The sequence below is a fragment of the Carcharodon carcharias genome, chromosome 8 (assembly GCF_017639515.1).
Source record: "Carcharodon carcharias isolate sCarCar2 chromosome 8, sCarCar2.pri, whole genome shotgun sequence".
In the NCBI taxonomy this organism is placed as follows: Eukaryota; Metazoa; Chordata; class Chondrichthyes; order Lamniformes; family Lamnidae; genus Carcharodon; species Carcharodon carcharias.
The window spans coordinates 64,488,254-64,503,889 of record NC_054474.1 but is presented as its reverse complement, the minus strand read 5'-3'; the positions used below and the strand labels follow the sequence as shown (position 1 = coordinate 64,503,889).

Below are 15,636 nucleotides of genomic sequence, written 5' to 3'. Positions count from 1 at the left end.
ACATTGAGAGGTCATGGACAGGTGGAGGCCCCCAAAACATCCTAATTCTAACCAGATATGAACAGGACACCTTGAAGATAGAGAGCTGCCATGCACCTCAGTCCACCAGCCGTGGAGAGGCTTGGGTATCAGACGAAGGTAAGAGTGCAGTACACAGAGGTGAGAGTTTTGGATGGTGCAAACATTCTTGTGTAATCTCACCATTGATGGGGGCCTTAAAAATGGATTCCCTACTAATCATTGAAAGACAAGGGTACCATGATGCAGGTCTCCATGGTCTCACCAGGGTGTCTGGCATGCACAATGACAGTGGGATGACGTAAGTTGTTCTCCCTTAGGTTTGCCAACATGCACCCAATCGCAGGACTCCAAAGACCCACCCCTGATGCCAGAGGCCCTTCAGGCTCCAGAAGTGCCTTTGACACACCCGCTCTCTGAACCAGGCACCAGCGCAGATACCAGCATTAGATCTTCAGCTAGAATGTTGGTTCACAGCGGAGATGGCACTTCACACTTGCTTGAGGTGCAGGCGGAGGCAGAGAGTGCCCAGGGCCCCAGCAGTTGGAGGACTGCTGGAGACCAGGATAACACTCAGTCGAAGGCAGATGATGAGCCTCTAGAGTGCCAGCGACTGTTGCATTTGATGAGGCTATAATGACTGGGGAGATGCCAGCCGTGGAACTGGCCGCTCCCCCCGAGGCAGTGCCAGCACAGGCTCCAATGCCAGAGGACGACCGCCAAAGTCATCACGGCCAACAGGACAACAGAGTCAGTGGGCTGTCTCCAATGCCGGTGCCAGCGAGCTTGGAGTACCAAGATGTAGCACTCGCAAGCGTAAGCATGAGCATAAGAACATAAGAAATAGGAGCAGGAGTAGGCTATTCGGCCCCTCAAGCTTGCCCCGCCATTCAACAAGATCATGGCTGACCTGCCCCAGGCCTCAAATCCTCTTTCGTGCCAGATCCTCATAACCCTCAACTCCCCGATATTTCAAAAATCTATCCACCTCCTCTTTAAATACTTTCAGTGATCTAGCCTCCACAACTCTCTGGGGTAGAGAATTCAAGACCTTCACTACCCTCTGAGAGATGAAATTCCTTTGCATCTCAGTTTTAAATGAGTGTCTCCTTATTCTGTAACTATGTTCGCTCATCCGAGATTCCCCCACTAGTGGAAACATCTTCTCAACATCTACCCTGTCAAGCCCCCTCAGAATCTTCTATGTTTCAATAAGATCACCCCTCATTCTTCTAAACTCTAATGAATAAAGGCCTAACCTGTTTAGCTGTTCTTGATAAATCAACCCCTTCACCCCAGGAATCAGCCTACTGAATCTCTTTTGAAATGCCTTCAATGCCAGTGTATCCTTTCTTAAATACAGGGGACCAAAATTGTACACAGTACTCCAGGTGTGTCCTCACCAACACCCTGTACAATTGTAACAAGGCTTAGTTATTTTTAAACTTCAACCCCCGAGCAATACAGGCCAAAATTCCATTTGCCTTCTTAATTATTTGCTGCACCTAACGTTTTGTGTTTCATGCCATGAACACCCAGATCCCTTGGTGCTGCACTTTTTTGGAGTCTCTCTCCATTTAAATAATAGTCTGCCTCAAACTGAATTTGAAATTCCACCATGTTGTGATCGCTATCCCTGGAGGATCCTTAACTACGATATCTTTTATTTATCCCCTCATTCCACATTACTAGATCTAAAATAGCCTGTTCCCGGGTAGGCTCTGCAACATGTTGTTCTAAGAAACAATCTATGATGTACTCTACAAATTCATCTTCCATGTTACCCTTGCCAATCTGATTTGTCCAGTCAATATGCAGATTAAAATCACCCATGTCAATTGTAGCACCTTTCTTACACGCCTCCGTTATTTCCTGATATATACTTTGTCCTACAGTGAGGCAACTCTTCGGGGCCTGTAGACAACTCCCACCCGTGACTTCTTCCCCTTGCTATTTCTTATTTCCACTCAAACTGATTCCACATCACGATCTATTGCACCTATATCACCATTCACCACTGCACTGACACCTTCCTTTATTAACAAAGCCACCCCACCTCCTTTTCCTTTTTGCCTATTTTTCCGGAATGTTGAATACCCTTGAAAATTGAGTTTCCAGTCTTGGTCACCCTGCAACCACATCTCTGTAATAGCTATCAAGTCATATCCATTTAATTCTATTTGTGCCATCAACTCATCTATCTTGTTACAAATGTTGCGTGCGTTCAGATAAAGAGCCTTAAGCTTTGATTTTTTTACCATCATTACTCATTCTGGTTCTAATTTCTGCTGCACTCTTCTGCTTATATTTTCTGCCCCTTCCTGTCACACTTTGATTATCATTCACCTCTTCACTATCCTGCAAATCTGCTCTCTTGTTTATTTTTGATTTGCTAAATTTCCCTTCACTTGAACTCTCCCCCGACCCCACTACTTAGTTTAAAGCCCTGTTTACAACCCTAGTTATACAATTTGCCAAGACACTGGTCCCAGCATGGTTCAGATGAAGCCTGTCCCAATGGAATAGCTCTCTCCTTCCTCAGTTCTGGTGCCAGTGCTCACGAATCAGAACCCATTTCTCCCACACCAATCTTTGAGTCATGTATTTACCTCTCTAATTTTATTTACCCAATGCCAATTTGCAGGAGCCTCAGGGAGTAATCCGGAGATTATTACGTTTGTGGTTCTGCTTCTTAACTTAGCCCTGAACTGCTTGTAGTCCCTCAGCAGAACCTGTTTCCTAGTCAAACCAATGTCATTGGTACCCACAACTGGATCCTTCCCCTCCCACTCCAAGTTCATCTCCAGCCCAGAAGAGAAGTCCTTAACCTTGGCACCAGGTAGGCAGCACAGCCTTCAGGACTCTGCCATTGCTGCAGAGAACAGTATCTATTCCTCTATCTATGCTATCTCCTATTACTAATATATTTCTCTTTACTCCCCCCACCTAAATGGCACTCTGTACCACTGTGCTGTGGTCAATTCACTCATCCTCCCTGCAGCCTTTGCCCTTGTCCACACTGGGAGCAAGAACCTCGTACCTATTGGATAAGAAAACTGGCTAAGGCTCCTCCAGGGCTAAATTTTGGATCCCCATACCTGCCTCACTCACGGTCACACCCTCCTGTTCCTGACCACAGACCAAATTTGTAATTAATCTAAGGGGTGTGACTGCCTGTGGAAACACACAGTCCAGGTAACTTCCCCCCTCCCTGATGTGTCGCAGTGTCCACAGCTCGGACTCGAGCTTATCAAATCTGGGCTGAAATTCCTCGAGCAGCCAACACTTGCTGATGTGGTCACCATGGATGGCACTAGCATCCTTCCACCAGCTTCCACACATCGCCTGCCCAGCCATCTCTATTCTAGTTAATTAATTAATTTTCATGTTAAATATTTTAAAAGTGAACTTCTTAACTGTACTCTTTAGCTGTAATAATATCTCCTGATTTAAACAACTTGGTCAATCAAAAGATACAGAAGAGATACCCATCAATCACTTACCTGACAGGCAGAAACAGGTGGAAAGGGCTCTCTGCCACTGGACATTAGCTACCGCCACCACTGCCCTTCTCACACAGACCTGCTCTCCATGTGCTCCCGGCTCTCCTCTCACTGCTTTAAACTGTGAAAATCCCTGCTCTCCTCTCGCTGTTTCAAACGGTGAAAATCCCAGCTCTCCCCTCGCTGTTTTAAACAGTGAAAATCCCAGCTCTCCCCTCGCTGTTTTAAACAGTGAAAATCCCAGCTCTCCTCTCCCTGTTTTAAACAGTGAAAATCCCGGCTCTCCTCTCGTTGTTTTAAACTGTGAAAATCCTGGCTCTCCTCTCGCTGCTTTAAACAGTGAAAATCCTGGCTCTCCTCTCGCTGTTTTAAACTGTGAAAATCCCGGCTCTCCTCTCACTGTTTTAAACGGTGAAAATCCCGGCTCTCTTCTCGCTGTTTCAAACAGTGAAAATCCCTGCTCTCCTCTCACTGTTTTAAACGGTGAAAATCCCGGCTCTCCTCTTGCTGTTTCAAACAGTGAAAATCCAGGCTCTCCTCTCGCTGTTTCAAACTCTGAAAATCCCAGCTCTCCTCTCACTGCTTTAAACAGTGAAAATCCCGGCTCTCCTCTCGCTGTTTCAAATGGTGAAAATCCCGGCTCTCCCCTCGCTGTTTCAAATGGTGAAAATCCCAGCTCTCCTTTTGCTGTTTTAAACAGTGAAAATCCCAGCTCTCCTTTCGCTGTTTTAAACATTGAAAATCCTGGCTCTCCTCTCGCTGTTTCAAATGGTGAAAATCCCAGCTCTCCTCTCACTGTTTCAAATGGTGAAAATCCCAGCTCTCCTCTCGCTGTTTTACACTGTGAAAATCCAGGCTCTCCTCTCGCCGTTTTAAACTGTGAAACTCCCGGCTCTCCTCTCGTTGTTTTAAACAGTGAAAATCCCGGTTCTCCTCTTGCTGTTTCAAACGGTGAAAATCCCAGCTCTCCTCTCACTGCTTTAAACTGTAAAACTCCCTCAGTCACCAATCTCCAAATGAAGCTCTCTACTGCAGCCAATACTCCAGGACTGGTCACAGGTGATCTTTTTTGCATTGTTTTGTTTATTTTTACTGGTCTGGGGTTGAGGACCAGAGAAGGTTCTGTTAATTTGTTTTGAATATCAGCATGAGATAAATTTTCTTTTGTCGTAATGGCCTGAGTATACTTCTTTTTTATTTAATGTGGTGCAAGTTATGCCTGTATGTAATACTGGATGTGTGTGGCTCCAAACCTTATTGCACAGGCACTGAATGGACTTTGGGGTCAAAGGAAAGGGCCATTTCAAACATCCGGGATGGAGGTGGCAGCCCTGCCATGAGGTGGTAGCGCTTATTTGGCAGCCTAGCTGAAGGGGCGATGATTCAAGGTGTCCCTGGTGTCTCTGCCTCCCTGGAGGTTACAGAGGTCCACCTCCACGCCCTCAGCATTCTCCTTACCATGCTACTCTTCTGACTCACTACTGGATTCATCATCTGTGGCCTGTGCAGCTGCCTCAACATCCTCTTCCTCCAGTGGGTACCTCCTTGCCAGTGCCAGATTGTGGAGAGCACAACATGCAACCACTATCAGCGACACCCGCTCTGGGGGGTATTGTACTGCTCCCCCTGAACGGTCCAGGCGTCAGAAGCAAGTCTTCAGAAAACCTATGGTTCTCTCTATCAGCACCCTTGTGAAGGCATGACTCCTATTATAATGCTGCTCTGCCTCTGTTCTTGGGTGGCGGAGAGGTGTCATAAGCCACTTTTTCTACAGATAGCCCTTGTTACCCAGCAGCCATCTATGCAGTCTGGCTGGAGCACTGAAGAGCCTTGGCATCTGGGAATGTCTCAGGGTGTACGCATCATTGGAGCTGCCTGGGTACCTTGCACAAACTTGTAGATTCTGCATCCTGTGATCACACACTTTTTGCACGTTCATGGAGTGGAAGCTCTTTCTGTTGACGAAGGCACCCGGCTGATCTGCTGGCGCCTTGATGGCCACATTTGTGCAGTTGATTGCACGCTGAACGAGGGGGAACCCAGCAATCGCTGTGAACCCACTGGCTCGCTCAACCTGGCTGGCCTCATCCTTACAGATATGAATGAAAGTCAATACCCACCTGAACAGAGCTTCTGTCACCAGCTTGATGCAATTGTGGACAGGTGATTGGGAGACTCCACACAGGTCCCCCACTGAGCCTTGGAAAAAGCCGGAGGCATAGAAGTTGAGGGCCACTGTGACCTTCAGAGCCACCGGCATGGGGTGTCCACCCACACAGTCGGAGGTGATCTCAGGCCCAATCATCTGAGAGATGGAGGTCACTGTCTCTCTTGAGAGGCAGAGCCTCCTTGGGCATTGCATCTCAGAGATATTGAGGTAGCTGTATCGTCGCCTGTAAACCCTGGCAACAGGGTAGTGGCATCTTCTGCAGCCCTTTCCATCTTGGACTACCTGTTGGCCCTGTGCCTGCACCTGCGCCTCTCCTCCCATAGGTCGCTCCCCTGGAAGCTGCATGGGGACAGCTGGCCTCCTCTCCCTTCTGTCCCTCTCTTCCTCCTCTGAGGAGCTGCCTCCAGTGGAGGTCACAATCCCCATTACCAGGGTAACAGAAGGCTGTCTGATACCTGGAAGGGTCTACATGGTCCTTGGTATCTCTGGAGTCTTTGGAGACACCACAGAGCCCTGAAATGAAGCCTGGAAATGCTAAGAATGAAGCCCCGAACAGAGATGAAGCTGCCATATACCAATAAGTCACCAGCAGCAAACTATCTACCAAACCCCTCACTACTCACACTGGCAATACTGCTGACCCTTTTTATCCCGCCTATGGATGAGGTTTTTGAAATCATCGACTGGCCACCTGTCCGTTTTGCCCGTACGATGAGCGTGAAATCACATGGGCAACGAAAAATCGGCATCAATTGACTTTTTAATGGCCTTAACTGGCCTCTTAATTAATAACGGGTGGGGCTCTGGCACCAGCACGCCTGCCGAGTGAAATATCGTATGAGTGCACAATGATGTCAGGACGCTCACCCGACATCATCGCGCACTATTTTACGTTCGAGCATGTCGGGCGTGCGCCTGCTCACCAAGCGAGAAATTCTGCCATGGCTGATGCTCAAATCATGATATGATACTTGGAATTATTATGGAGGAAACATGACAGCTAACAGAAGAGAACAAAGTCCATGCAGCCCGAAAATAAGCTGGCCTACTCTGTTGGCAGAAATACTGTACAGCAGCCACTGCTTTTCATGACAGTATCAGGTCCTAGCTGGTTTTCTCCACTCCTCCACTGTATAATCATTATTATTCTGGGAGTTTGCTACTTGGCCTATAGGTTTTCTAAGCATTAACGTTTAAATAAAACTTACTTCTGGGGTCACCTAGAAGAATGGACCCGGAAAGTAAACCTTGGCAGAGCAGTAGTGCCATCTAGAGCCAAGAGTACTGAAAGTTAAGTTTAATGGTAAGTATACTTTACAGTTTAAAGATAAGTATTGGACATGATGGAATTGTGTGGAGCATACTACAACTAAATATGATGGAAGTAGAATGATGTTACTTTCCTGTCGCCCCAGAAGATAAGCATATCAAAACTTTTAAAAATATTATAGATTATAAATTGAAAGATATTGGTTGACCTTTGTGTTCTTGCTTATAGTAAGTCAGAAGATGCACTGTAACAACAAAGCTGATCACAATATAGTTTTGTAATCAAACAATATCCTTTAATATATATAATATGTATGATATTCTCCCTAGAGTTCAATTTTCCCCATCAATTTCTTTATTCACAGTGGTCCTTTAATCAGTGGTCCGTTTTAAATTGCCAGTGTTCCTCCTTTCTCAATTCACATTCCATTGACTGATGGCACCATTGGTGCATGTTTCTATAACCAGCAATTTAATCCACACTTTAAATGGTGCCAGTTGATTTCTCACTCACTGCTATTACTGTAACCAACTAGAAATGCCCTTAATTGTCAAAAGGGTAAAGCTAAAACATAGGCATTTCAAATGTGTGGCTATTAAAATTGAAGTCCTGATGAGGAAAGAAAATGACAGGGCTTGTGAGGAAAGATTCTCCCACAATTCTCTCAGATTTGAATCATTTGCCTGTAGTTCCTTGGCAATTTTCCCTGTACCAATCACTTGCCTTAATTATAGTTGATCTCCAGTTGCATAGTTCAAAGACAAAAATAAGAAAAAACATGTCTTTCTGTCACAGCTTTTTTGTCTGCCTTTTTCCTCTACATGAATGTATCTCTGTTTTTCTCATTTTCTGCTCCTGTCTCTCTTCCGTGTAGGTATGTCCATCTCTATTTCTCTCTGTGCCTCACTTTCAGTTTCTTTCTGACTTTCTCCTATTGTCTATCTCTGTGTTTCCCTCTTGCCAGTAAAAAAAACATAGAAAAAAGATTTTCAGCCCAAACTTTCGTCAAAATAAAATTTCTAAGTTCATGTTTCACATTATTTTGCAATCTTTAGTTAAAAACAAAATTGCTATTAAGACTCTATTCTGTTATAGCCCAGTTTCTGAGTTCTGGGAAAACAATTTGCAGAGAATCACACTGGTTCATGAAGGGAGTCTTCTCAGTGCTTGAAGAATGCAGGATACTGGCAATTGTAGGCTTCAGTGCTAGCTGACAATTACATGTACTGAGTCTCTTTGGCTGTCAGTGTTGGCTCTATCATGCCTATGAGCTCAAGCCCAAGGGCTCTCAAAGAAGCACAGATATCTGACGAAAACCATTGTGGAATTATTTTAAACACAGGAAATACAATTTTAATAGTAACATTAGCTATTTTCTTCCAAATATTGTAATTTTATGTAAACACTTCCTTCCTATTTCATTTGTGCATTCCATATATGTTCCATACTCATTTATTGTTTTTTTTATGAATACACAATTTGAACCAACTAACTGCAAAATATTTTCATGTGACAAAGCAGGTGTCATGTTAAAGATGATGTGCACTAGGCACATGGTGGCTGAATTTCCTTGGGAGGCTTTAAGGGATAGAACTGAGCAGGAACAGCCAATTGTCACTAGTTGAACACTTGACCACATCTCATTTTCAGATGTATCTGCATGAATAGGGCTGAGGGTCATACCAATAAAAGCACAACTGGGGCACCTGCCAGAGGAAACTCAAGGTAGGATTGGTCAGAATGTAACAGTGCCTCCCCAGAGAAGTTCAAAGGAAATGGTTGGTTGTTTTGGAAAGCCAGTTTCCATATTGGCCTGTAGGAGCAACAAGGCAAGCCCACAGCATTTTAAAATTTTAATGCCTCCATCACCGTAGCAACATTGGATACCAGAAACACACAGGTATTTTGAAAATCCGCAATTGCCAAAGATGCAGGTGTGAAAACTATGTTGGATAATGCCATGCCCACAGTTGCATATGGCTACTCCAAATGGATCAGAATTTCACCTTGCCTGTCCTGATGACACCCTGAGTATGGTAATGTGGCTGATTTGTACTCTGCTTATTTTCTGCATTCAGTTAAGCAGAGGGGAAAATAGTGGAAAGCCATTGAGACTGGTTTTCCTGTGCCCTTTCTGATTTGAAAAGTCTCTCTGGGGGAGCTGAATGGTTGAGGCCACCACATCTTCCATCTCATTTTTCTGGATCTCAGCTTAGTGAAAGTTCAAATATGGGCTACCTGAGCAAATGGGCCCACTACTTGCACACATCTGTCTCGGGTCAGAGGAAATGAGGGAACAAATCATGAGTGGCAACAGAAAGGAAAGTCCCTTTAATAATAAATGTACTATCAAGCCCCCAGCCCCATAACTTTGAACATGCCAATTAAGAGCAGGAGTAAGCCGTCCATCCCCTCAAACCTGCTTCTCCATTCAATAAAATCATGACTGACCTGATTGTGGCCTCAACTCTACTTTCCTGCCTACTCCCTATTTCATTTGACTCACTTTTCAGTCGAGAATCTATCTACTTCTGCCTTAAAAATATTCAATGACCCTGCCTCTACCGCTCTAAGGGGAAGAAAGTTCCACAGATTCATGGCCCTCAGAAAAAATTCTCCTCATCTCTGTCTTAAATGTGAGACCCCTTCTTGTTAAACTGTCTCCCCTAGTTATGGTCTTTCCGAAAAGGGGAAACATCCTCTCAGCATTCATCCAGTCAAGTGCCCTCAGGAACTTATATGTTTCAACAAGATCACCTCTCAACCTTCTAAGCTCCATTGGATACAGGCCCAGCCTGGCCAACCTTTCCTCATAAGATGACCCCTCATCCCAGCAACAGAAACTGAGGCAAAAGGGAGACAACACTGTTTCCCACTTCTATGCCATGACATTGTTGGGCCTGCTTCTATTGCAGGCCCAGGCCTGGCTTTTCCACACTCCCCATAATGCCCCACCCCCACTGCCAGACCCCAAGAGTCCCAGAAATCACAGATAACAAGCATCACAGGTGTCCATATGCTTTTCCTATCCTTTGCACCTAGATAATAAACTTTCCCTAAGGTTAAAATCAGGAATGTCTGTCCCCAAAGGTACATGATTCATTCTTCAGCTTTTTAATGTTTTAAAATTTGAATTCAGTTACCAATTAGGTTTCCGGTTTTTCCATGACGAACTCGAATTGGTTGAAGTTATATTAAATTACTCCTTGGTAAGATCAAGCTAGTCAACATGTACAATGCCTTATAAACAATTGTATAAATATGAATAAAAAATATTGAAAGTACAACTAAGGTTGAAAAAAACCCCAGTAAGTGTTGAGTATGTTAGTTGGCAACCTGCACTTCAATCAATAAAAAAGGTGAATTTTCCATCTATAGCACAGCTAAATTTCTTTTGATTCAGTTGACATAGACTGTGATACTATCACATAATTTGAAGTTTCAAAACATGAATATATTATTAAAATAAAAAAATGCCTTTGGACCTGGAAGTCTGTACTACAAATTTGTTTAGGTCAAGAGTTTACTATCAATGCTAAGTGCTAACAATTCAAGGGCATCGATAAGAAATTTAGAAGATCTTTGTGCCATCCTGAATTATAATTTCGTGTTCCAAATAATGGTGCCTTGTTGACCATCTGTCATGTTGTTCTTGACTGTTCTGCAGGGATTATACATTTCCTGATAGAGATCCAGCTGGGAAGGTCGAGTTACACATATCTCTGCATGGTGATAAAATGAAATTAGAGTTCAGGTCTGGTCCCTATATTAATACTGCTCTGGACTAGAATAAAATGACTGCAACAGTGAGAAACAAAGTCAATTTATGACTGCCACTCAAAATGATTGATGGTTCGTATGTTTGGCTTATTGCTGCCTTTTGCACTCTTTTAAAATGATAGCCAATTAGCTTATGGTCTTTTGGTGATTAAAGCTATTTAACTGAAAAGTGAAATGGTCACTCCATCTTTAAGAAAGCAGAAGGTTACATTTGCTATTAACTTCTCATGGTCACCTCAATTATCACAATGCCACTCATCTCAATAATCACTCTTACCTCAAATGTCATATTGCGTTAAATAAAAGTATCACAGCAATTAAATATCAACAATGCCACACAAAGTTATATAATTTCAAAACTAATGAATAAAAGGTTAAATTAGCATTCATAAAGAGCATGAGTTGAAGAATTGTTGCTACAGCATGACAGCCCGATCTCCAACCTACACTCTGAATGTGACCGTCCACTGGAAGCTTAATATCACTAAATATGCTCTTTATTAACAGGAATTAATAATCAAGCTCCACAAATTGGCAGGAAAGCAGTTGTTTTATTATTTTATGTATAAAGCCGCTCCTCAAAAGCATTTCCAATTATTATAAAAAGTAAATTTCATTTGAAAATATAGGATTTTATAATTAGCTAGCTATAATGCTAGAAATACCAGTCCAGTATTTTTGTACATCTGATAAGAATGTAGCATTGTTCAGGAACATTTTTCTGGATAAATATCTGGCCAGCAGCTTAGTGTTAAGATTTACTCGTTCATGGGATGTGGGCATCACTGGCAAGGCCAGCATTTGTTGCCCGTCTGTAACTGCCCTTGCGAAGATGCTGGTTAATAGATAGAGATGATCAAAAACTCCATGAAATACAAACATCAGTGAGCTGTTGGGACATGGAAGTTAATCACAGAAGTTTCAACACGGGCAGTTGTTGACCCCACCCTGCCTTTTCCAGTGCTAGTTCCTTCCTGAGATGATTGAGGTAGAAACTGGAGCTTATTGTACCCATTTAATGGGTGGGAAATGGGGGTAAGAAGGACCAATTTGGTGTTGCTATGTCCCACACCCTGATTCAATGACTCAGTATTAAGTCGGAGGTTTTTCTCAGGCATCCCAGGCTGCCACTTAAGAAAGGCATTAGGCTTCCTACATACACTTACCAGGAGTCTAACATCTGTTTTAAGACACCTTCCTGAAAACGGGGTGCTCTGAGGTGTTGGACCTGCTCCACTCATTAGGCCTTTAATGGATGAGGCCTAACAATAAGCAGCCACCAACAAAAGGAAAATATTTTAAAAAATAAAAGCTTTCATGTGGAACCAGGAGGGGCAGGACTTCTCCTTGCCGCTTCACAGCTCAAGGACGGTTGTTAGTCACAGGTCACCAATGCCCTATTCTCCTTCAAGCCCTTTCTTCTTTATCCCAGGTGACACCCTTGTGGTGAGACAGGTGGCCCAAACAGGATGGACTGAAATGGGTGAGCAGCCTTTAGACACATCAGCAGCTTTATCCAGTTATTTCAATGAGGTCCATGTACCAACTTTTGGCAAGCCTTGGACCCCCAGGATCAGGCACATATTGGTTGTGCCCACCCCCCTCCCTGAAGATGGTTCGTAACGAATTTCTAAACCATCTACTCTAGTTCTTCCAGTGAATTATTTTTGTTGGAATTAGAGAATTGAAAATGCTAGCACCTTAGTAGAAAAAGGCATTGACTGTTAATGGCAATGACCCATAGAGACAGACTAGATCCCAAATTCAATCCTTAACCTGTGCTGATTCTGTTGATTTCAGTTGGGCAAATATATTACAGACACTCCAGTGCTGCTGGGCTTATGAAGCAGAAAATTAAAACAGCCAGATTTTACACTGATCAATAATTCAGTACAAAATATAGGTGAGGACAAGAGCGCACTTGGCTGTAGGTCACCATGGTCAGTGCTGCTAACATTCAATATCAAGGCTCACAATTGAAACAGAGCCACTTGGGCAACAGACAGGAAGACTGCCACTAGGCCTCAATTGGCCTAATGCCCGTCACCTACAACGCCACTAGTAAAATCTAGGTGGCGGAGGGAAGTTGATGGGTACAGCACCCTCCACCATCCCATCCAATTTTACGCTTCTCCCACAAGCCTTCCAGCCACTCCTGGGGGTGGAGATGTAAAATCCTGGCCAAATTAAAGGGGACAGAAATTCAGTTATTCAGCGTTCTGCCCCAAAACTTATGCCCTCACTCCCAGTGGGCAGTTTGTCTAAAATGCATCATCCCCCATCCAAGAAAATTCCACACTCATATCCAGAATTAAATTGTTATGAAATAAGAAAAACTGAAGATTGCAGGAATGAAATACATTTAAAGAGACTCATCACAAACTCGCTTTGGAAGCATGAACTTTAAAGAAGATAATTACCAATGTACATCCATCTTGTACAAATCTTTTAAAAATATCTACATTCTAGCACTGTCTGGAGATCAATGCAAACATTCCTATTCCTCTAATCCATTAAAGATTTAGCTATATTATTCCACTTATCAAACTCTCACTGTCCTGGATTTCCTGGTCTAGAGGAATCCCTGATAGTTCAGTGGCTTTGTCTATCTCATTCCCCCCTCACTCTGACAGGTCTCCTGAGGTCAGGTTATTGATAAGAATTGTGGTGATCTTAGTGGTATTTTCAATCTCACTGAGCTATCACCTTGGATGGAGGGAAATCATGTCTGACAAATGCTGGTCCAAAGAAAAAAGTATTAGACAATGAGTCCATTTTTTTCCAATTGCTAATTGTTTTACTGCAATTGACTTGCTGCAGTTTAAGTTTTAAATCCTCATCCACTCCTTCAGTAATCCTGATGCCAAGAAGGGAATGGTCCCCCTGCTACCTAGTATTGCCAAGGTGTAATGATGGAAAATATACCACGTAATGCATTTCCATCATTAATATTTAATTTGAATACACCCAACAAAAAAAGCAGAAAAATTCCCTCACTTGCCTGCTCAGAAGCCAACCAAAACATGCATTAAAAGCTCACAAAATTCATGTTATCATGTCTAAAATGTAGCAGCTTTGAGTATTGAAATAGTACAGACTAAAAGGTTAGAATTACCACGAAGATTATAAAGCTGGGGCTTTCAACTAATATTGAAATTGTTTGATCATGTACGTTAGGACTAATTTAAAAGCAAATTTAATGTGTAATACTTACCTCAACACATGAGCTGATCCATTGATTGTTGTCGTAGAACATGGTATTGTCTGTCCCAGTAAAGAGGATCGCCTGTATCGTTCACCACAACACAGAATTCTCAGGAAGGCGCGCCTGAAGGACTTATTCAAATAAGCGTACAGAAATGGATTCAACCCTGAATTAATGTATCCGAGCCATAGACAAGCTGTCCATAGCTGGTCTGGAACAGAGTAGTTTATAAACGGGTCCACGATATTTGTGATGAAAAATGGTGCCCAACAGAGACAGAAACATCCCATAATAATGCACAAGGTTTTGGCTGCTTTGGTTTCAGTCCTCATTCTGTGGTTGCCTGGATGGTCAGCTTGTTGCCCAGAGTCTGTTGAGGTTCCCGCACGTTTTAACATTTCAATCTGTCGTGCATGCTCTCTGGCTGTCACATATATCCTTTGGTATGCCAGTACCATTAAAATAAGAGGTATGTAAAATGCTACAACTGAACACGTTATGGCATAAGGTTTGTTCACCATAAAAATACATTTTGTATCTGTGTCATTGCTGAATTTTCTTTCTTCTACCTGCAAAGTGAGAAAGAAAACAAGGCCTTTTTTAAAAAATTGAATGTATCAAAATAAATATATTACTTTGGGAAAACTTTGAATTTCTTGCATATCAGTTTTAAAAATAAATAACTACATTTATTTCAACATTCATTTGACAAAATATTATTCAAGGAATTGCAGATTTTCACTGTCGTAAAATCGGCGATTTTAGAACATTATTATAACAACTGTAAAAAATTATATATATCATTTCACCAGAGTTCATGGGCACAGTATAGCTTTGTTGAAAATGCAAAAAGAAAACTGTTCCTCAAAGATAGAATTAAATTATTCTAACGACAAGGTTTGAATTTTGTCCTTATCTTAAGGTCAGTAACATGATAATGTATGCATAAATAATAGGGCAGAATTTCCCATCTCCGCACAGAGCTGTTATAGAGCGCAAGGGTACAGTGAGTACGGGAAAATACAGCAGGCACACTTCCCTGTCTGATTTTCCTCTATATGCTATACTCACACAATTCAATGCAACTAGGAACAGGAACACCTAACCTTACAAGTGAAGGAACACTTTTTATTTTTGCTTAAGCTTTATTTTTGTATATAGTAGTAAGAGGTGAAGAGTAATCACTTGGGTCAATGAAGAGGCCCAGCACCAATGAAAGCATCCCCAGAATTAAGAGAACTCCTTCAGAGCATTATGAAAGAAAATAAATAAATATAAGTTGTTTATGTCAGCCTTAACTTGGAATCTGCACTTAACCAGAGTTCAACTGCTTGTGGTTTGGACCTAATAACTTTGAAGACAGACATTTATCTGGTGTTAATAGGAGAAAAGCATGCCTTATTGCCATTTTTAAGAAAAGTTAATTAAATTGTGGAAGCAACTGGCATTATTACATGTTAATTCTGAGAGGCAGAATTTGTTAGCAGCAATGGCAAAGCAACATCTTATCTTAATAAACCTGCAAATCCTTTCACACTTCTGAAGCACTTGATTTCTGGGAAATGAAATGTTAAAAAAAATCGAAGAATCCGGCATGGGAATGTATAACTAAAGTCATAAATATCTGACTGATGGCAACATACAGCCTGTTCTTGGACCAGACTGCAGATGAGCTGGTAAACTATATTAG

The 15,636-nt window shown here is 42.5% G+C and overlaps 1 protein-coding gene across 1 annotated transcript in view; it reads right to left on the bottom strand.

Annotated features, from left to right (window-relative positions):
- The window catches only part of htr4 (5-hydroxytryptamine receptor 4), a 216,523-nt gene that overhangs the window by 113,286 nt on the left and 87,601 nt on the right, over window positions 1-15,636 (bottom strand). The window contains exon 7 of the mRNA XM_041193770.1: window positions 13,956-14,515. Coding sequence (XP_041049704.1) covers window positions 13,956-14,515 — 560 coding nt within the window. The remainder of the gene's footprint in view (window positions 1-13,955; window positions 14,516-15,636) is intronic.